Raw genomic sequence first — 24,021 nt, 5'->3', positions numbered from 1 at the left:
TGTGCTTTGTTGTAAAGAGCCAGGGTTGGTATGGGGTGGTTACAGTGTTGGGTTTCCATGATGATAATCATTCCCACCACAGATGTTAACTTCAACTTTAGCAGATTTGTTATTCTTAAAACTTTTATTTCTATTTTCTGAACCTTTGTGTATATGTGTACATGTATCAATATAAAGTGAGCTCAATATTAATGAACACTCACATTAAACATTCTGTAAGTCTTGTCAGTGTATATATTTGTTTACTTAAACAAAAATGTAGACATATTCAGCATTGGCTGCTGAAGTAAACCGAGTGTGATGCCTTGACAACAACGAAAACAAAAGTTGTCCTCACGCACGGTCAGATGTCTGAACACGGAAAGGAATACTTGAAAGAACTGCAGTCTATGAATGCCAAGTATGTGTAACTTGAGTGAAGACTGGAACTGGTGCCGATTGATCCTGATGTTACACCAAGTCACAGAGATGTCTCCTGGTGTGGTTTCTGAAGTGTGAGATTCTTTTTTTTTTTTTTCTTTTTTTTTTTTGCTGCCCCATGCCCCATTCATCTGCACCGTTTCAGTGGCATTACTCCCACGCCGCTCATTTAGATTCCCCCACACACGGCCACACCCAGGTTCGTCCGTCGCAGTTCCAGTGTCGGCAGTCCACAGAGAACCATTGATGTTAGGTTGCCAGGAGGCCACACACCAGAGGAGACCCTGCACTGCTGCTGAGTCACTTCGGTGGTGTTCAGTGGTGCCTGTTCTGTTTTAACGTACTTAGGACACCACCTACTAAGCCCAGTGTGAGATTCTTTGCTGGTATTTGTCAGGCATGTATTTGTTTTTCCACATAGTTATGTGATATTAAATGTGTGCGTGTGTGTGTGCGCGCGTGCATGTGTGTATCTGTGTGTTTGTGTGTGCGGGTGTGATAACTATTTAGAAACGATCAAACGAAACACAAAAGCTAAATGCCAGACTTGTCTGGGTGACAGGACTTGACGTGGTACACCACAGGGCACAGCACCGACCCTCAGCTGGCAGCCTGCATTGTGCGGGAAGGGCTGGGACACGCTGACCTGTCTGTTCGTCTGGTGAGTCTGTCAGTGAGGGAGACCCAGCGTGGGATGTTAGTTGGGATGGTGATGATAGAGGGAGACAGAGAGAAGGTGTGAAAAAAGACCCAGCGTGGGATGTTAGCTGTGATGGTGATGATAGAGGGAGACAGAGAAGGTGTGAAAAAAGACCCAACGTGGGATGTTAGCTGGGATGGTGATGATAGAGGGAGACAGAGAAGGTGTGAAAAAAGACCCAACGTGGGATGTTAGTTGGGATGGTGATGATAGAGGGAGACAGAGAAGGTGTGAAAAAAGACCCAGCGTGGGATGTTAGCTGTGATGGTGATGATAGAGGGAGACAGAGAAGGTGTGAAAAAAGACCCAGCGTAGGATGTTAGCTGTGATGGTGATGATAGAGGGAGACAGAGAAGGTGTGAAAAAAGACCCAGCGTGGGATGTTAGCTGTGATGGTGATGATAGAGGGAGACAGAGAGAAGGTGTGAAAAAAGACCCAGCGTGGGATGTTAGCTGTGATGGTGATGATAGAGGGAGACAGAGAAGGTGTGAAAAAAGACCCAGCGTGGGATGTTAGCTGTGATGGTGATGATAGAGGGAGACAGAGAAGGTGTGAAAAAAGACCCAGCGTGGGATGTTAGCTGTCATGGTGATGATAGAGGGAGACAGAGAAGGTGTGAAAAAAGACCCAGCGTGGGATGTTAGCTGTGATGATAGAGGGAGACAGAGAAGGTGTGAAAAAAGACCCAGCGTGGGATGTTAGCTGTGATGATAGAGGGAGACAGAGAAGGTGTGAAAAAAGACCCAGCGTGGGATGTTAGCTGTGATGGTGATGATAGAGGGAGACAGAGAAGGTGTGAAAAAAGACCCAGCGTGGGATGTTAGCTGTGATGGTGATGATAGAGGGAGACAGAGAAGGTGTGAAAAAAGACCCAGCGTGGGATGTTAGCTGTGATGATAGAGGGAGCCAGAGAAGGTGTGAAAAAAGACCCAGCGTGGGATGTTAGCTGTGATGATAGAGGGAGACAGAGAAGGTGTGAAAAAAGACCCAGCGTGGGATGTTAGCTGTGATGGTGATGATAGAGGGAAACAGAGAAGGTGTGAAAAAAGACCCAGCGTGGGATGTTAGCTGTGATGATAGAGGGAGCCAGAGAAGGTGTGAAAAAAGACCCAGCGTGGGATGTTAGCTGTGATGGTAGAGGGAGACAGAGAAGGTGTGAAAAAAGACCCAGCGTGGGATGTTAGCTGTGATGGTGATGATAGAGGGAGACAGAGAGAAGGTGTGAAAAAAGACCCAGCGTGGGATGTTAGCTGTGATGGTGATGATAGAGGGAGACAGAGAAGGTGTGAAAAAAGACCCAGCGTGGGATGTTAGCTGTGATGATAGAGGGAGACAGAGAGAAGGTGTGAAAAAAGACCCAGCGTGGGATGTTAGCTGTCATGGTGATGAAACAACAGATGCACAGGCAGTAAAAATCAAAGCTTCACAAATCCCCATGAATATTATACGGTGAAATTAATTATGTTATTGATTGCCTGCTGGAAAAAACAGGACACCCAAATTCCACCGTCATGAATTTTATTGAAAGGAACTGCAAGGCAGCGGATTAGCCAAGTGTTAAACACAATCAGAATTTTTTCTTTTCCTTGATAGATTTTGATTCTGAAGATTGCAGAGGTGCCACATGTAGGTGATGCCCACACAAAATGCACACAGCACACACACACTCTCTCTCACACACACACAAGCACGCACGCATGCACGCACACGCGCACGTGCACACACACTCACACACACACACAGTCACAGGGTGAGAGAGAGAGAGAGAGACAGAGAGAGAGCTTGTTTTGTTGTTGTTGATAATAATAATGATTATAATCATGACAATGATGATGATGATAATGATAATAATAATGCAGATTTACACTCATACCTTCCAAACATGGACTGGCATTCAGTGAATACAATAAGTTATACGTATGATATGTCAATATACATGCACAAGGTGTGACATACCATGCACCAACAAGCGTACACACATACACACACACACACACACACACACACACACACACGCACACAACTCATACACACAACACATACACACACAACACATACACACAACACACACACACACACACACACACACACACACACACACACACACACACACCACACCACACAACACATACACACAACACACACACACACACACACACAGCACACACACACACACACACACAGCACACACAACACACAGCACACACACACACACACACACACACACACACACACACACACACACACACACACACACACACACACACACACACACACACACACACACACACACACACACACACACACACACACACACACAGAGCAACAGCCCAAGAAGCACGTCAGTCAGCAAGATGGCAGGCAGAAGAGAAGAGGTGTTTTGAGAGACATTTGAAGTGAAGTGTGGAATCCTGGTGAGGGACTGACAATGGCAGTGTGTTGCACACCACTGGGTCACGACAGGGGAAAGGTATGGTTATCGTGGTAACTTTCATCACTTTTTTTCTTTTTGGCTGACATTGCAGAAAGACGGCAGTCTGTTGGTGCTGAATGACACTGCCTACTCCCTGAAACGCGCCCCCCTGGATAAAAGAAGCCCACCAGGGTTTGGCCCATTGACTGGGAAATACCTCACCACTAGAAGACCCATGTATCTGTCTCCTCTTCCGCACTCACAGAACTTCCATGACAAGAAAGGTAAAAACAACAAAGTTGTTATCATTGTAACAGCGTGAAATTGTAATCTTTGCCCAGCTTAGAGAGAGAGAGAGAGATTGTGTGTACATGTTCATGTCCCTGTTAGCAGTCACAACAGTTCATTCTTTAGCATGATTATTTCACATGCAAAATATTATTCATGTAGAATGAATTTGCTGCATCTTGATGTTTTTTTACAAAGTGAGTTCTCCACCTTTCCTTGTAGAACCAGTAGCTGTAATTTGGTCAGTTCCCAGTTTGCTAGAAAAGGGAAACATCTTGATGTTTTTTACAAAGTGAGTTCTCCACCTTTCCTTGTAGAACCAGTAGCTGTAATTTGGTCAGTTCCCAGTTTGCTAGAAAAGGGAAACATCTTGATGTTTTTTACAAAGTGAGTTCTCCACCTTTCCTTGTAGAACCAGTAGCTGTAATTTGGTCAGTTCCCAGTTTGCTAGAAAAGGGAAACATCTTGATGTTTTTTTACAAAGTGAGTTCTCCACCTTTCCTTGTAGAACCAGTAGCTGTAATTTGGTCAGTTCCCAGTTTGCTAGAAAAGGGAAACATCTTGATGTTTTTTACAAAGTGAGTTCTCCACCTTTCCTTGTAGAACCAGTAGCTGTAATTTGGTCAGTTCCCAGTTTGCTAGAAAAGGGAAAAGGCAACAACATCTTGTGTGGGCCTCTGTCAACTTGATAGTGTGAGTGAAATATATTGTACTTTAAAGTAAACATTTCTAGCATTGAGAAATGGAATCCTAAATGTAAATGCAATGTGTATTTCCTTATTCGCACTGTTCTGTTAGTGTTTAGATGCAATGCATTTGGACAGATTTTTGCTTATTTCAAATAATCTTTTCTGAAATGTAACCTCAACTCTCGTTTAGAAGTTTCTAGAATTTATGATCATCTTTAAGAAATTAGACTGTTTTGAATTGGGAGTCCAGATGGTTGAAAGCAGTTGCACAATTCAATTAATGGGATGTTTTAGTCTTGTCACACATTCATTTGTAACAATTGTAGATTCATGTGTAAGATTTGGTAAAGTGATGTTTGGGGTGAGTGAGTGAATGAACTTTGATAGATATTACTGTACGCTTGCTTACAAGGACTTTGTTTTTTTGTTCACAGGGTATTTATGTATTGATTTATTCCCCCCTCCCCTCTTGTACAAGTACAGTCCCTTGCCCTTTGACCCCTTGCTTTCCCGTTCCCTTCCCCATATCCTGACATGTTCCCCGTCCTCCATAGAGACTTGACAAGAACCTGAAGACTGGACTGATGTGGTGAGAGGACCCTATCCAACCACTCACATCATCACCATCACCATCATCATTACCAGTCACATCATCACCATCATCATCATCGTTACCTATCACATCATCACCATCATCGTTACCAGTCACATCATCACCATCATCATCGTTACCAGTCACATCATCACCATCATTATCATCGTTACCAGTCACATCATCACCATCATCGTTACCAGTCACATCATCACCATCATCATCATCGTTACCAATCACATCATCACCATCACCATCATCATTACCAGTCACACCATCACCATCATCATCATCATTACCAGTCACATCATCATCATCATCATCGTCACCAGTCACATCATCACCACCATCGTTACCAGTCACATCATCACCATCACCATCATCGTTACCAATCACATCATCACCATCATCGTTACCAGTCACATCATCATCATCACCATCATCGTTACCAGTCACATCATCACCATCATCGTTACCAGTCACATCATCATCATCATCATCATCGTTACCAGTCACATCATCATCATCACCATCATCGTTACCAGTCACATCATCACCATCATCGTTACCAGTCACATCATCATCATCATCATCATCGTTACCAGTCACATCATCACCACCATCGTTACCAGTCACATCATCACCATCACCACCATCGTTACCAGTCACACCATCACCATCATCATCATCATTACCAGTCACATCATCATCATCATCATCATCATTACCAGTCACATCATCACCATCATCGTTACCAGTCACATCATCACCATCATCGTTACCAGTCACATCATCACCATCACCATCATCGTTACCAGTCACATCATCATCATCATCGTTACCAGTCACACCATCACCATCATCATCATTACCAGTCACATCATCATCATCATCATCATCGTCACCAGTCACATCATCACCATCATCGTTACCAGTCACATCATCATCATCGTCACCAGTCACATCATCACCACCATCGTTACCAGTCACATCATCACCATCATCGTTACCAGTCACATCATCATCATCACCATCATCATTACCAGTCACATCATCACCATCACCATCATCGTTACCAGTCACATCATCATCATCACCATCATCGTTACCAGTCACATCATCATCATCATCGTTACCAGTCACACCATCACCACCACCATCGTTACCAGTCACATCATCACCATCACCATCATCGTTACCAGTCACATCATCACCATCATCGTTACCAGTCACATCATCACCATCACCATCATCGTTACCAATCACATCATCACCATCATCGTTACCAGTCACATCATCATCATCACCATCATCGTTACCAGTCACATCATCACCATCATCGTTACCAGTCACATCATCATCATCATCATCATCGTTACCAGTCACATCATCATCATCATCATCATCGTTACCAGTCACATCATCATCATCACCATCATCGTTACCAGTCACATCATCACCACCATCGTTACCAGTCACATCATCATCATCATCATCATCGTTACCAGTCACATCATCACCACCATCGTTACCAGTCACATCATCACCATCACCACCATTGTTACCAGTCACACCATCACCATCATCATCATCATTACCAGTCACATCATCATCATCATCATCATCGTTACCAGTCACATCATCACCATCATCGTTACCAGTCACATCATCACCATCATCGTTACCAGTCACATCATCATCATCATCGTTACCAGTCACACCATCACCATCATCATCATCATTACCAGTCACATCATCATCATCATCATCATCGTCACCAGTCACATCATCACCATCATCGTTACCAGTCACATCATCATCATCATCATCATCGTCACCAGTCACATCATCACCACCATCGTTACCAGTCACATCATCACCATCATCGTTACCAGTCACATCATCACCATCACCATCATCGTTACCAGTCACATCATCACCATCATCATCATCGTTACCAATCACATCATCACCATCATCGTTACCAGTCACATCATCACCATCACCATCATCGTTACCAGTCACATCATCATCATCACCACCATCGTTACCAGTCACATCATCACCATCACCATCATCGTTACCAGTCACATCATCACCATCACCATCATCGTTACCAGTCACATCATCACCATCACCATCATCGTTACCAGTCACATCATCATCATCACCACCATCGTTACCAGTCACATCATCATCATCACCATCATCGTTACCAGTCACATCATCATCATCACCATCATCGTTACCAGTCACATCATCATCATCATCATCATTGTTACCAGTCACACCATCACCACCACCATCGTTACCAGTCACATCATCACCATCACCACCACCATCGTTACCAGTCACATCATCACCATCACCATCATCGTTACCAGTCACATCATCACCATCATCGTTACCAGTCACATCATCACCATCACCATCATCGTTACCAGTCATATCATCACCATCACCATCATCGTTACCAGTCACATCATCATCATCACCATCATCGTTACCAGTCACATCATCACCATCACCATCATCGTTACCAGTCACATCATCACCATCATCGTTACCAGTCACACCATCACCATCACCATCATCGTTACCAATCACATCATCACCATCATCGTTACCAGTCACATCATCATCATCACCATCATCGTTACCAGTCACATCATCACCATCATCGTTACCAGTCACATCATCATCATCACCATCATCGTTACCAGTCACACCATCACCACCACCATCGTTACCAATCACATCATCACCATCACCATCGTTACCAGTCACATCATCACCACCACCATCGTTACCAGTCACATCATCACCAGTGTTACCAGTCACATCATCACCATCACCATCATCGTTACCAGTCACATCATCACCATCATCGTTACCAGTCACATCATCACCATCACCATCATCGTTACCAGTCACATCACCATCACCATCATCGTTACCAGTCACATCATCATCACCATCATCGTTACCAGTCACATCATCACCATCACCATCACCATCATTGTTACCAGTCACACCATCACCACCACCATCGTTACCAGTCACATCATCACCATCATCGTTACCAGTCACATCATCACCATCACCATCATCGTTACCAGTCACATCATCACCATCATCGTTACCAGTCACATCATCACCATCATCATCATCGTTACCAGTCACATCATCACCATTGTTACCAGTCACATCATCACCATCATTGTTACCAGTCACATCATCACCATTGTTACCAGTCACATCATCATCATCATTGTTACCAGTCACATCATCACCATCATTGTTACCAGTCACATCATCACCATCATCATCATCGTTACCAATCACATCATCACCATCACCATCATCGTTACCAGTCACACCATCACCACCACCATCATTACCAGTCACATCATCACCATCACCACCATCGTTACCAGTCACATCATCACCATCACCATCATCGTTACCAGTCACATCATCACCATCATTGTTACCAGTCACATCATCATCATCGTTACCAGTCACATCATCACCATCATCATCATCGTTACCAGTCACATCATCACCATCATCATCATCGTTACCAGTCACATCATCATCATCATCGTTACCAGTCACATCATCACCATCATCGTTACCAGTCACATCATCATCATCACCATCATCGTTACCAGTCACATCATCACCATCATCGTTACCAGTCACATCATCACCATCATCATCATCGTTACCAGTCACATCATCATCATCATCATCATCGTTACCAGTCACATCATCACCATCATCGTTACCAGTCACATCATCACCATCATCGTTACCAGTCACATCATCACCATCACCATCATCGTTACCAGTCACATCATCACCATCATCATCATTGTTACCAGTCACATCATCACCACCACCATCGTTACCAGTCACATCATCACCATCATCGTTACCAGTCACATCATCACCATCATCGTTACCAGTCACATCATCATCACCACCATCGTTACCAGTCACATCATCACCATCATCGTTACCAGTCACATCATCACCACCATCGTTACCAGTCACATCATCACCATCATCATCGTTACCAGTCACATCATCACCATCATCATCGTTACCAGTCACACCATCACCACCATCATCGTTACCAGTCACATCATCACCATCACCATCATCGTTACCAGTCACATCATCACCATCATCGTTACCAGTCACATCATCACCATCACCATCATCGTTACCAGTCACATCATCACCATCATCATCATCGTTACCAGTCACATCATCATCATCATTGTTACCAGTCACATCATCATCATCACCACCATCGTTACCAGTCACATCATCACCATCACCATCATCGTTACCAGTCACATCATCACCATCATCGTTACCAGTCACATCATCATCACCATTGTTACCAGTCACATCATCATCACCATTGTTACCAGTCACATCATCACCATCATCGTTACCAGTCACATCATCATCATCACCATTGTTACCAGTCACATCATCATCACCAGTGTTACCAGTCACATCATCATCATCACCATTGTTACCAGTCACATCATCATCACCAGTGTTACCAGTCACATCATTATGACCATCGTTACCAGTCACATCATTATGACCATCGTTATCAGTCAAGTGTTAACAGGAGAGAGGAGAGAGTGACCAGTGGCATCATCAGAACCCCCTCCCCTCCACCCCCCCAGCCCAACTACCCCCCCTCTCCCCAGCCCAACTACTCCCCCTCTCCCCAGCCCAACTACCCCCCCCCTCTCCCCAGCCCAACTACCCCCCCTCTCCCCAGCCCAACTACCCCCCCCCCTCTCCCCAGCCCAACTACCCCCCCCCTCTCCCCAGCCCAACTACCCCCCCCTCTCCCCAGCCCAACTACCCCCCCCTCTCCCCAGCCCAACTACCCCCCCCTCTCCCCAGCCCAACTACCCCCCCCTCCCCAGCCCAACTACCCCCCCCCCCCTCTCCCCAGCCCAACTACCCCCCCCCCTCTCCCCAGCCCAACTACCCCCCCTCTCCCCAGCCCAACTACCCCCCCTCTCCCCAGCCCAACTACCCCCCCCCCTCTCCCCAGCCCAACTACCCCCCCCTCTCCCCAGCCCAACTACCCCCCCCCCCCTCTCCCCAGCCCAACTACCCCCCCCCCTCTCCCCAGCCCAACTACCCCCCCCTCTCCCCAGCCCAACTACCCCCCCCCCCCTCTCCCCAGCCCAACTACCCCCCCCCCTCTCCCCAGCCCAACTACCCCCCCCCTCTCCCCAGCCCAACTACCCCCCCCCTCTCCCCAGCCCAACTACCCCCCCCCCCCCTCTCCCCAGCCCAACTACCCCTTTATACCACTGACTGCTCTCCCTTTCCCTGCCTTGCCTTTTCTTTCTGTCTGCTGTAACAGACATGGGAGATTCCAGCTGTTTGTGTTGCTGTGTGTGTGTGTGTGTGTGTGTGTGTGTGTGTGTGTGTGTGTGTGTGTGTGTGCTGTAACAAAGGAGATTCTAGCTGTTTGTGTTGCTGTGTGTGTGTGTGTGTGTGTGTGTGTGTGTGTGTGCTGTAACAAAGGAGATTCTAGCTGTTTGTGTTGCTGTGTGTGCTGTTACAGACACGGGAAATTCTGGCTGTACGGATGTATACGTGGACGTGTGTGTGCATGCCGACTACGACCTGTATGAAAGAAAGTGAGGAACATTTGTGAAACCTAACACTGTTTCAATGGCAAGAGAAAGAGAGAGAGTGAGAGAGAGAGAGAGAGTTTGGGTCTGGGTTTCCTACAGAAAAATATATAATTTCTGAGAAATTTCTTTTTCTCGTTCTTGTCTGATACACACTTTTTTTTTTTCTTTTTTTTTTTTATAAAAAGGATTGGGAGGGGAAATGTGTGTGTTGGATGTCTGTTTTAGAGTGAATAGTTTTCTGAGTATGGTAACTCTGACTTTTGTGCATACACATGTGTAGTGTATATGAATGTGTGTATACCTGTGTGCCAGTGTGTGGAAGGGTGTAGTGTATATGAATGTGTGTATACCTGTGTGCCAGTGTGTGGAAGAGTGTAGTGTATATGAATGTGTGTATACCTGTGTGCCAGTGTGTGGAAGAGTGTAGTGTATATGAATGTGTGTATACGTGTGTGCCAGTGTGTGGAAGGGTGTAGTGTATATGAATGTGTGTATACCTGTGTGCCAGTGTGTGGAAGGGTGTAGTGTATATGAATGTGTGTATACCTGTGTGCCAGTGTGTGGAAGGGTGTAGTGTATATGAATGTGTGTCTACCTGTGTGCCAGTGTGTGGAAGGGTGTAGTGTATATGAATGTGTGTCTACCTGTGTGCCAGTGTGTGGAAGAGCGTGCATGCATGTGCATGTACAGTAAGTGCCAGCATGTGTGCATGAGTATATAAATTGTGTGTGAGTCTATGAGTGCATTGAATTCTCTTTTCTTTTCTTTTTTTTACTTGTGTTTTGATTTTGATCCATTTCTGGTTTGGCTGTTTTCAGAGGAGAGTCCGTGACCAAGGTTCTGACTCATATCAAAGATGTCATGAACGAGGTGAACTGCTTTCTTTTTCATGTATTGTACGTTGACATTCAAATATAAAGAGACACTCCACGCAATACATTGAAATATAAAGACACGCTCCACACAATACATTGAAATATAAAGACACGCTCCACGCAATACATTGAAATATAAAGACACGCTCCACGCAATACATTGAAATATAAAGACACGCTCCACACAATACATTGAAATATAAAGAGACACTCCACACAATACATTGAAATATAAAGAGACACTCCACGCAATACATTGAAATATAAAGAGACACTCCACGCAATACATTGAAATATAAAGACACGCTCCATGCAATACATTGAAATATAAAGACACGCTCCACGCAATACATTGAAATATGAAGAGACACTCCACGCAATACATTGAAATATAAAGACACGCTCCACGCAATACATTGAAATATAAAGACACGCTCCACGCAATACATTGAAATATAAAGACACGCTCCACGCAATACATTGAAATATAAAGACACGCTCCACGCAATACATTGAAATATAAAGAGACACTCCACGCAATACATTGAAATATAAAGAATATATATCTGGTTAGAGATGTTGTTGATGAGAATGGGTGCTTCCTTAGTTACACATGCTTTACAGAAAAATATAATATTAATGTAAATTATTTAGTGTATATGGGATTGATACATTCGATAAAAAGTTACTTAATTACACATAATATTTATCTAAGTGATAAAACCTGTAATGAACAATCGAAAGCACTACACTTAATATCCTCTACTATGAAAGGCTCGCAACTATATTATGATATACTTCTTGAACCACTCTTTATTTACAATATAAGTTCTTTTGTTAAGTGGGAGCAAAAATTAGATATCATCGTTAATTGGGTAACCACCATGAAGCAAATAAAAAAAGTAAAAGAGATAAAATTAAAGTGGTTTCAAATTAGAATTTGTCACAACATTTTAGTTACAAACAAAATTCTGAAGAAAATGGGTATTACAAACAGTGACAAGTGCAATTTTTGTAAAAATGAAATAGATTCAGTACAACATTATCTATGGTTTTGCAAGTTCTCTCAATTGTTTTGGAAGGAATTAGAGAACGTCTTAAAAGAAAGATGTGATACTTGCTCAAACGTTAAGTTAAACATAGAATTAGTTCTATTTGGAAATGATGAAATTACAAAAATAGATGAAATTTTCAACTATATTATTCTTGTTGCAAAATATTTTGTTTATAAATGCAGAATAAATAAGATTAAACCATGTATAGAGCACTTTTTGAATGATTTAAGAAATAGTTATAAAGTAGAAAGATATATGCATTCAACGGAAATGTTAAGTGCTGTATTTATGAGAAAATGGTGTCCATATATAAAACTTCTTGAAAACAGTAACCCATAACAAAATAGTATGAAAGATCAAGATGCACAATAATAATGAAGGCTCAATGATATATATATATATATATATATAATTTAAAAAAAAACTTGAACAGATGTACGTGAATGTGTAAGTATGCGAGTATGTAAATAATATATGCATGTGTGTATTCATGTGCACTTATGTGTCTGCAGTAATAATGTTTAACACGACTGTGTAATGGGTGTTTTATATAGTCACGTATAGAAAACTAGAGGAAATGTGTTCATACATAAGATATCCTATGTGTGGGTTGTGTTCTTTTCACATTACGTTAGCGAAGCAAAGTGTCCATAACTCTATGCTGATGCTATTATATGTTATAAAACTGCACTGTTACACATGATGAAAATGTGTCCACCTTGACCAAATTAATAGAACAATATATTATAAGTATAATGACTTATGATGACGATGTTATTGTTAATGTATACTGTATTCATTTTTTTCTTTCTTTGTTTTTTCCCCCTTTCTTTTCCATCTACTCTGAATTGTTATAATGAATTCATGTACAAAATAAAACGGTGGTCGACCCAAGAAAGTCCGGGGAAAAAAAAAAAAAAAAAAAAAAAAAAAAGAAATATGAAGACACGCTCCACGCAATACATTGAAATATAAAGACACGCTCCATGCAATACATTGAAATATAAAGACAAGCTCCACACAATACACTGAAATATGAAGATACTCGCTACGCAGTATGTTGACACTGAAACAAAGAGACACTCCACATGATACGCTGAAATATGAAGAGACTCGCTACGCAGTATATTGACACTGAAACAAAAAGAGACACTCCACGTAATACTGTTGTTCATATCCTCTGTTTTACCCTCTACACAAACAAATGTAGCATTGGTTGACACAAAGGGCGGATAAGATAAGAGAAAACGAGAGGGAGAGAGGGAGAGGGGGTAGGCTTGAGAGACTGGCCGGTCAACAGGTTCCTGACCGATGCCGACCCAGTCACACATATGGTGGAGCTGTGGTCTGGTGGTAAAACCCCTGATCAGGAAGTGAGTGTGCAGGGGTTCGAGTTCCTTAAAGGGACAGGGATTTGTACTGTCACTTCTCCTCCACCTGACTTTCAGTTATGGTCTGGGTGCTAGTCATTCAGATGAGGATGAGGTTTTTTATGGTGATACCTCTGTCTGTTGACACACTTTCTGAAGATGAGACGATAAGATTCATCGTGAGGACATGTTCATAGTGATACCTTTACCTGTTGACAGGTACAATCTGTATAAAGACAATAAGGTTCATCATGAGGACATGTTCATAGTGATACCTCTACCTGTTGACAGGTACAAGCTGTCTAAAGACGATAAGGTTCATTGTGTTCATAGTGATACCTCTACCTGTGGACAGGTACAAGCTGTCTAAAGACGATAAGGTTCATAGTGTTCATAGTGATACCTCTACCTGTGGACAGGTACAAGCTGTCTAAAGACGATAAGGTTCATAGTGTTCATAGTGATACCTCTACCTGTGGACAGGTGCAAACTTTCTACGAAAGAATACCTGCCGGGAGGGACTTCAACTTCAAAGTGCACATAGACGTGGCGAAGATCTTTGTGGAGACGGTGAGTGCTGGCTGTCAACATGTAGAGGCCTTTTCCTCCACGTATTTCTTCTCTAGTCCTCCCCCCAGCCCCCTCCTCTCTCTCTGTCGGTCCCCCCCCCCCCCCCCCCTCCCCCCGTCCCCCCGATCGCTGTATCCCTCCTTCTCTTTCTCCCGGGGTGAAATGAATTCAGGTAGAAACTGTTTTTGTCTTTCCTGGTGTGGAGAGATGGATGTTAAAGTTAGTTTTTGTGTCTCCTGTCACACAGAGGTAAGAGAGGGAAATTTGTGTGGCTGGAGTTTACTGAGTGTATTTTGGTAGCTGACAAGTGTGTGTGTGTGTGTGTGTGTGTGTGCATGCGTATATGTGTGTGCTTGTGTGTGTGTGTGTGTGTGTGTTTGTGTGTGTCTTTTTGAATGTTTCCTAATCCACATGAATTCCGTTCTGTGCACAGCACACCACACAAGTGAAACGTGTTCCCCACAAGAAAACGGAACATGACAATTCTGAACAAAGGGCACAGACTCTTTGAAGCACTGTTCAATGTTATTTTCAAGTGGACTGCAATGCAGGTGACTTGCCTTGGTGATGATGACTGAATACCTGTGGGCTCATTTATTGTATTTGTATTTCTCTTTGTTGTCACGACAGATTTCTCGGTGTGAAATTTGGGCCGCTCTCCCCAGGGAGAGCTCGTCACTACACTTCAGAGCGCCACCCATTTTTTGGGTATTTTTTCCTGCATGCAGTTTTATTTGTTTTTCCTATTGAAGTGGATTTTTTCTACAGAATTTTGCCAGGGACAACCCTTTTGTTGCCATGGGTTCTTTTATGTGCGCTTAGTGCATGATGCACATGGGACCTCGGTTTATTGTCTCCTCTGAATGACTAGTGCTCAGACCACCACTGAAAGTCTAGTGGAGGGGGAGAAAGTACCGGCAACTGAGGCGTGATTCGAACCAGTGCACTCAGATTCTCTCGCTTCCTAGGCGGACACGTTACCTCTAGGCCATCACTCCTGATGGTGATGATTGTCTGAATGCCTGTTGATGATTGTCGGAATGCCTGTTGATGATTGTCAGAATACCTGTTGCCTCATTTATGTTCAAGTGAACAGCATTACAGGTGACTTGCCATGGTGATGATTGTCAGAATACCTGTTGATGATTGTCGGAATGCCTGTTGATGATTGTCAGAATACCTGTTGATGATTGTCGGAATGCCTGTTGATGATTGTCAGAATGCCTGTTGCCTCATTTATGTTCAAGTGAACAGCATTACAGGTGACTTGCCATGGTGATGATTGTCAGAATGCCTGTTGATGATTGTCGGAATGCCTGTTGATGATTGTCTGAATGCCTGTTCATGATTATCTGAATGCCTGTTGATGATTGTTGATGATTGTCTGAATGCCTGTTGATGATTGTATTGTCTGAATGCCTGTTGATGATTGTCTGAATGCCTGTTGATGATTGTTGATGATTGTCTGAATGCCTGTTGATGATTGTCTGAATGCCTGTTGATGATTGTTGATGATTGTCAGAATACCTGTTGATGATTGTATTGTCTGAATGCCTGTTGCCTGACAGGGTTTCTTCCAAGACCCCATCAAGCTTCGTGAATCATTAATGACACAGACGATTATAGGTGGTGAGTTATGTGACTAGTCGTGTCATTCTCTTCTTCTGTTTGGTCTGTGTGGATGTGGTCTGATGTGGTTTGTTTGGATGTGGTCTGATGTGGTTTGTGTGTGTGTGATGTGATGTGGTTTGTGATGTGTGGATGTGGTGTGATGTGGTTTGTCCTGTGTGGATGTGGTTTGTGATATGGTTTGTGATGTGTGGATGTGGTTTGTCCAGTGTAATGTGGTTTGTGATGTGGTTTGTCCTGTGTGGATGTGGTTTGTGATGTGGTTTGTCCTGTGTGGATGTGGTTTGTGATGTGGTTTGTCCTGTGTGGATGTGGTTTGTCCTGTGTGGATGTGGTTTGTTGTGTGGATGTGGTGTGATGTGGTTTCTCCTATGTGGATGTTGTGTGATGTGTAGATGTGGTGTGATGTGGTTTGTCCTGTGTGGATGTGGTGTGATGTGTAGATGTGGTGTGATGTGGTTTGTCCTGTGTGGATGTGGTGTGATGTGTAGATGTGGTGTGATGTGGTTTGTCCTGTGTGGATGTGGTGTGATGTGTAGATGTGGTGTGATGTGGTTTCTCCTATGTGGATGTTGTGTGATGTGTAGATGTGGTGTGATGTGGTTTGTCCTGTGTGGATGTGGTGTGATGTGGTTTGTCCTGTGTGGATGTGATGTTATGTGTAGATGTGGTTTGTCCTGTGTGGATGTCCTGTGATGTGTAGATGTGGTGTGATGTGTAGATGTGGTGTGATGTGGTTTGTCCTGTCTGGATGTCCTGTGATGTGTGGATGTGGTTTGTCCTGTGTGGATGTCCTGTGATGTGTAGATGTGGTGTGATGTGTAGATGTGGTGTGATGTGTAGATGTGGTGTGATGTGGTTTGGTCTGTGTACCAAGATGTGGTCCATGCCCACAACCTCCTGACCAGCTGTGAGTGTGTGTGTGTGTGTGTGTGTGTGTGTGTGTGTGTGTGTGTGCCAGGCGTTGTGTACGAAGACATTGTCCACGCCCACAGCCTGCTGACCAGCTGGCTGAAAGACCACGGACCTGACCACTGTGACCACTACGCCCTGCTCACTGGGTGTGTGTGTGTGTGTGTGTGTGTGTGTATGTGTGTGTCTGTGTGTCTGTGCGTGTGTGTGTCTGTGGGTGTGTCTGTGTCTGTGGGTGTCTGTGTCTGTGTGTGCGTGTGTGTGTCTGTGGGTGTGTGTTTCTTTCCTTTGTTTAACATCTTTTCACTGTATAGTTTGTCAGTGCACAGTGTAGTGTGGAGGGAGGTGCAGTGTGGAGCGAGGTGCAGTGTGTCAGTGCATTGTGGAGGGAGGTGCAGTGTGGAGGGAGGTGCAGTGTGTCAGTGTGAAGGGAGGTGCAGTGTGTCAGTGCACAGTGTGGAGGGAGGTGCAGTGTGTCAGTGCACTGTTTGGAGCGAGGTGCAGTGTGTCAGTGCACTGTGTGGAGGGAGGTGCAGTGTGTCAGTGCACAGTGTGGAGGGAGGTGCAGTGTGCAGTGTGGAGGGAGGTGCAGTGTGTCAGTGCACAGTGTGGAGGGAGGTGCAGTGTGTCAGTGCACAGTGTGGAGGGAGGTGCAGTGTGTCAGTGCACAGTGTGGAGCGAGGTGCAGTGTGTCAGTGTGAAGGGAGGTGCAGTGTGTCAGTGCAGTGTGGAAGGAGATGCAGTGTGTCAGTGTGAAGGGAGGTGCAGAGTGTCAGGGCAGTGTGGAGGGAGGTGCAGTGTAGAGGGAGGTGCAGTGTGTCAGGGCAGTGTGGAGGGAGGTGGAGTGTGTCAGTGCACAGTGTGGAGGGAGGTGCAGTGTAGAGGGAGGTGCAGTGTAGAGGGAGGTGCAGTGTGTCAGGGCAGTGTGGAGGGAGGTGCAGTGTGTCAGTGCACAGTGTGGAGAGAGGTGCAGTGTGTCAGTGTACAGTGTGGAGGGAGGTGCAGTGTGCAGTGTAGAGGGAGATGCAGTGTGTCAGTGCACAGTGTGGAGGGAGGTGCAGTGTGTCAGTGCACAGTGTGGAGGGAGGTGCAGTGTGTCAGTGTGAAAGGAGGTGCAGTGTGGAGGGAGGTGCAGTGTGTCAGTGCACTGTGTGGAGGGAGGTGCAGTGTGTCAGCGTGAAGGGAGGTGCAGAGTGTCAGTGCACAGTGTGGAGGGAGGTGCAGTGTGTCAGTGCACAGTGCAGAGGGAGGTGCAGTGTGCAGTGTAGAGGGAGGTGCAGTGTAGAGGGAGGTGCAGTGTGTCAGTGCACAGTGTGGAGAGAGATGCAGTGTGTCAGTGCACAGTGTGGAGGGAGGTGCAGTGTGCAGTGTAGAGGGAGGTGCAGTGTAGAGGGAGGTGCAGTGTGTCAGGGCAGTGTGGAGGGAGGTGGAGTGTGTCAGTGCACAGTGTGGAGGGAGGTGCAGTGTGTCAGTGCACAGTGTGGAGGGAGGTGCAGTGTGTCAGTGCACTGTGTGGGGCGAGGTGCAGTGTGCAGTGTGGAGGGAGGTGCAGTGTGTCAGTGTGAAGGGAGGTGGAGTGTGTCAGTGCACAGTGTGGAGGGAGGTGCAGTGTAGAGGGAGGTGCAGTGTAGAGGGAGGTGCAGTGTGTCAGGGCAGTGTGGAGGGAGGTGCAGTGTGTCAGTGCACAGTGTGGAGAGAGGTGCAGTGTGTCAGTGCACAGTGTAGAGGGAGGTGCAGTGTGTCAGTGTACAGTGTGGAGGGAGGTGCAGTGTGCAGTGTAGAGGGAGGTGCAGTGTAGAGGGAGGTGCAGTGTGTCAGGGCAGTGTGGAGGAAGGTGCAGTGTGTCAGTGAAGTGTAGAGGGAGGTGCAGTGTAGAGGGAGGTGCAGTGTAGAGGGTGGTACAGTGTGTCAGTGCAGTGTAGAGGGAGGTGCAGTGTGTCAGGAGGTGCAGTGTGTCAGTGCACAGTGTTTGTCGCAGGACACATTCAGGTGACTTTCAGCCGGAGGGGGACATTATGGCCGTCTTCAAGTCTGACGCAATGGGTGAGGGCACTCTTCTGTCTGTCCCTGTCTGTCTGCCTGTCCCTGTCTGTCTGTCTGTCCCTGTCTGTCTGTCTGCCTGTCTGTCCCTGTCTGTCTGTCTGTCTGTCTGTCTGTCCCTGTCTGTCTGTCTGCCTGTCTGTCCCTGTCTGTCTGTCTGCCTGTCTGTCCCTGTATGTCTGTCTGTCTGTCTGTCCCTGTCTGTCTGTCTGTCTGTCTGTCCCTGTCTGTCTGTCTGTCCCTGTCTGTCTGTCTGTCTGTCCCTGTCTGTCTGTCTGTCTGTCTGTCCCTGTCTGTCTGCCTGTCCCTGTCTGTCTGTCTGTCTGTCTGTCCCTGTCTGCCTGTCTGTCCCTGTCTGTCTGCCTGTCTGTCCATGTCAGCGTTTGGCAGGTTATGGAAACAAGAACATACCCAGCATGCACACCCAGGAAATGGTCACACAGGTAAAAGCCCACTCATGTACACAGAGTGAACATAGGAGGTGCAGCCCACAACCGCAGAAGAAGAAGAAAAGTGGCCCACAAATGAACCAATGGAAAATTAGTTTTTCAAAAATCTGTAAAAGGGAGAAACTTTTTTTTATTACCTTGACCCGTACTACATTGAAGCACACAGAAAAAAGACACCTTTAACAGGGAATATTATCCATGCTTGCAAATGTGTATTAGTTTGGTTTAAATGATCTATAATTGTTGAACAGTACGCATGGTTACAGTGCAAACACAGACAAAGGAGCATCAACAAGCTTAAAGATTATACTGTGCTCACAACATTGCACTTCAGTTTTATCATGACGGCTGATGAACCTTATCATCATTTGTATCAAATAATGTATTCATAAACAGTAAGCAAAGAAATAAAACAAATTAATACACAATATAGTAAAATAATGCTACTGTCAATATTAACATGAAATTGAATTCATAGTCACCAAAGGTATCAGCTTGATGGGAAAGATTCACAAAGGGCAAAAATGCATTTCTTTGTGGACTGGAGTAAGATTGGGTGTGCTTGAGTAGCCATTTCCCAAACAGGTGTGACAAGGCGTTTGTGTGTGCGTGTGTGTGTGTGTGTGTGTGTGTGAGAGACAGGTTTGTCATGGCAGTGGGGCCTGTGCAGCCATCAGAGCGGGCAGTACGGCTCACTGGTCCATGACATCTCGGAGAACACGGCTGTCCTGCTTACCCATGAGATCGGACACTCGTGAGTACAGACAGTCGCACCTGACTCTCCCCCCTCAGCTGTCCTTTCTGGTCACCTCACCTGTACCCACAGCTGTCCTTACTGGTCACCTGTACCTACAGCTGTCCTTACTGGTCACCTCACCTGTACCCACAGCTGTCCTTACTGGTCACCTCACCTGTACCCACAGCTGTCCTTACTGGTCACCTCACCTGTACCCACAGCTGTCCTTTCTGGTCACCTCACCTGTACCCACAGCTGTCCTTACTGGTCACCTCACCTGTACCCACAGCTGTCCTTACTGGTCACCTCACCTGTACCCACAGCTGTCCTTACTGGTCACCTGTACCCACAGCTGTCCTTTCTGGTCACCTCACCTGTACCCACAGCTGTCCTTACTGGTCACCTCACCTGTACCCACAGCTGTCCTTTCTGGTCACCTCACCTGTACCCACAGCTGTCCTTTCTGGTCACCTCACCTGTACCCACAGCTGTCCTTACTGGTCACCTCACCTGTACCCACAGCTGTCCTTACTGGTCACCTGTACCCACAGCTGTCCTTTCTGGTCACCTCACCTGTACCCACAGCTGTCCTTTCTGGTCACCTCACCTGTACCCACAGCTGTCCTTTCTGGTCACCTGTACCCACAGCTGTCCTTACTGGTCACCTCACCTGTACCCACAGCTGTCCTTACTGGTCACCTCACCTGTACCCACAGCTGTCCTTACTGGTCACCTCACCTGTACCCACAGCTGTCCTTACTGGTCACCTCACCTGTACCCACAGCTGTCCTTTCTGGTCACCTGTACCCACAGCTGTCCTTACTGGTCACCTCACCTGTACCCTCAGCTGTCCTTACTGGTCACCTCACCTGTACCCACAGCTGTCCTTTCTGGTCACCTGTACCCACAGCTGTCCTTACTGGTCACCTCACCTGTACCCTCAGCTGTCCTTACTGGTCACCTGTACCCACAGCTGTCCTTACTGGTCACCTCACCTGTACCCACAGCTGTCCTTTCTGGTCACCTGTACCCACAGCTGTCCTTACTGGTCACCTCACCTGTACCCACAGCTGTCCTTTCTGGTCACCTCACCTGTACCCACAGCTGTCCTTACTGGTCACCTGTACCCACAGCTGTCCTTACTGGTCACCTCACCTGTACCCACAGCTGTCCTTACTGGTCACCTGTACCCACAGCTGTCCTTTCTGGTCACCTCACCTGTACCCACAGCTGTCCTTACTGGTCACCTCACCTGTACCCACAGCTGTCCTTACTGGTCACCTGTACCCACAGCTGTCCTTTCTGGTCACCTGTACCCACAGCTGTCCTTTCTGGTCACCTGTACCCACAGCTGTCCTTACTGGTCACCTGTACCCACAGCTGTCCTTACTGGTCACCTGTACCCACAGCTGTCCTTACTGGTCACTTGTACCCACAGCTGTCCTTACTGGTTACCTGTACCCACAGCTGTCCTTACTAGTCACCTGTACCCACAGCTGTCCTTACTGGTCACTTGTACCCACAGCTGTCCTTACTGGTCACCTGTACCCACAGCTGTCCTTACTAGTCACCTGTACCCACAGCTGTCCTTACTGGTCACCTGTACCCACAGCTGTCCTTACTGGTCACCTCACCTGCACCCACAGCTGTCCTTGTGGTCACCTGTACCCACAGCTGTCCTTACTGGTCACCTGTACCCACAGCTGTCCTTACTGGTCACCTCACCTGTACCCACAGCTGTCCTTTCTGGTCACCTGTACCCACAGCTGTCCTTACTAGTCACCTGTACCCACAGCTGTCCTTACTGGTCACCTGTACCCACAGCTGTCCTTACTAGTCACCTGTACCCACAGCTGTCCTTACTGGTCACCTGTACCCACAGCTGTCCTTACTGGTCACCTGCACCCACAGCTGTCCTTTCTGGTCACCTGTACCCACAGCTGTCCTTACTAGTCACCTGTACCCACAGCTGTCCTTTCTGGTCACCTCACCTGTACCCACAGCTGTCCTTACTGGTCACCTCACCTGTACCCACAGCTGTCCTTACTGGTCACCTCACCTGTACCCACAGCTGTCCTTACTGGTCACCTCACCTGTACCCACAGCTGTCCTTACTGGTCACCTCACCTGTACCCACAGCTGTCCTTACTGGTCACCTCACCTGTACCCACAGCTGTCCTTTCTGGTCACCTGTACCCACAGCTGTCCTTTCTGGTCACCTCACCTGTACCCACAGCTGTCCTTTCTGGTCACCTGTACCCACAGCTGTCCTTTCTGGTCACCTCACCTGTACCCTCAGCTGTCCTTACTGGTCACCTGTACCCACAGCTGTCCTTTCTGGTCACCTGTACCCACAGCTGTCCTTACTGGTCACCTGTACCCACAGCTGTCCTTACTAGTCACCTGTACCCACAGCTGTCCTTTCTGGTCACCTCACCTGTACCCACAGCTGTCCTTACTGGTCACCTCACCTGTACCCACAGCTGTCCTTACTGGTCACCTCACCTGTACCCACAGCTGTCCTTACTGGTCACCTCACCTGTACCCACAGCTGTCCTTACTGGTCACCTCACCTGTACCCACAGCTGTCCTTACTGGTCACCTCACCTGTACCCACAGCTGTCCTTTCTGGTCACCTGTACCCACAGCTGTCCTTTCTGGTCACCTCACCTGTACCCACAGCTGTCCTTTCTGGTCACCTGTACCCACAGCTGTCCTTTCTGGTCACCTCACCTGTACCCTCAGCTGTCCTTACTGGTCACCTGTACCCACAGCTGTCCTTTCTGGTCACCTGTACCCACAGCTGTCCTTACTGGTCACCTGTACCCACAGCTGTCCTTACTAGTCACCTGTACCCACAGCTGTCCTTTCTGGTCACCTCACCTGTACCCACAGCTGTCCTTACTGGTCACCTCACCTGTACCCACAGCTGTCCTTACTGGTCACCTCACCTGTACCCACAGCTGTCCTTACTGGTCACCTCACCTGTACCCTCAGCTGTCCTTACTGGTCACCTGTACCCACAGCTGTCCTTTCTGGTCACCTGTACCCACAGCTGTCCTTTCTGGTAACCTGTACCCACAGCTGTCCTTACTGGTCACCTGTACCCACAGCTGTCCTTACTGGTCACCTGTACCCACAGCTGTCCTTACTGGTCACTTGTACCCACAGCTGTCCTTACTGGTTACCTGTACCCACAGCTGTCCTTACTAGTCACTTGTACCCACAGCTGTCCTTACTGGTCACCTGTACCCACAGCTGTCCTTACTAGTCACCTGTACCCACAGCTGTCCTTACTGGTCACCTGTACCCACAGCTGTCCTTACTGGTCACCTCACCTGTACCCACAGCTGTCCTTTCTGGTCACCTGTACCCACAGCTGTCCTTACTAGTCACCTGTACCCACAGCTGTCCTTACTGGTCACCTGTACCCACAGCTGTCCTTACTAGTCACCTGTACCCACAGCTGTCCTTACTGGTCACCTGTACCCACAGCTGTCCTTACTGGTCACCTGCACCCACAGCTGTCCTTTCTGGTCACCTGTACCCACAGCTGTCCTTACTGGTCACCTGTACCCACAGCTGTCCTTACTGG

At 46.6% G+C, this 24,021-nt stretch overlaps 1 protein-coding gene across 3 annotated transcripts in view; it reads left to right on the top strand.

Annotated features, from left to right (window-relative positions):
- The window catches only part of LOC143301240 (uncharacterized), a 45,974-nt gene that overhangs the window by 14,563 nt on the left and 7,390 nt on the right, over nucleotides 1-24,021 (top strand). For 2 of the 3 annotated variants that reach the window (XM_076615374.1, XM_076615377.1), the window contains exons 3-12: nucleotides 983-1,081; nucleotides 3,647-3,818; nucleotides 10,718-10,793; nucleotides 11,609-11,660; nucleotides 14,574-14,660; nucleotides 15,291-15,368; nucleotides 16,229-16,289; nucleotides 17,251-17,350; nucleotides 19,180-19,244; nucleotides 20,333-20,444. In XM_076615374.1, coding sequence (XP_076471489.1) covers nucleotides 983-1,081; nucleotides 3,647-3,818; nucleotides 10,718-10,793; nucleotides 11,609-11,660; nucleotides 14,574-14,660; nucleotides 15,291-15,368; nucleotides 16,229-16,289; nucleotides 17,251-17,350; nucleotides 19,180-19,244; nucleotides 20,333-20,444 — 902 coding nt within the window. The remainder of the gene's footprint in view (nucleotides 1-982; nucleotides 1,082-3,646; nucleotides 3,819-10,717; nucleotides 10,794-11,608; nucleotides 11,661-14,573; nucleotides 14,661-15,290; nucleotides 15,369-16,228; nucleotides 16,290-17,250; nucleotides 17,351-19,179; nucleotides 19,245-20,332; nucleotides 20,445-24,021) is intronic. The other variant, XM_076615375.1, reaches the window with a different exon arrangement.

Source organism: Babylonia areolata, chromosome 27 (genome assembly GCF_041734735.1).
Source record: "Babylonia areolata isolate BAREFJ2019XMU chromosome 27, ASM4173473v1, whole genome shotgun sequence".
Classification (NCBI taxonomy): domain Eukaryota; kingdom Metazoa; phylum Mollusca; class Gastropoda; order Neogastropoda; family Buccinidae; genus Babylonia; species Babylonia areolata.
This window is presented reverse-complemented; position numbering and strand designations above follow the sequence as displayed.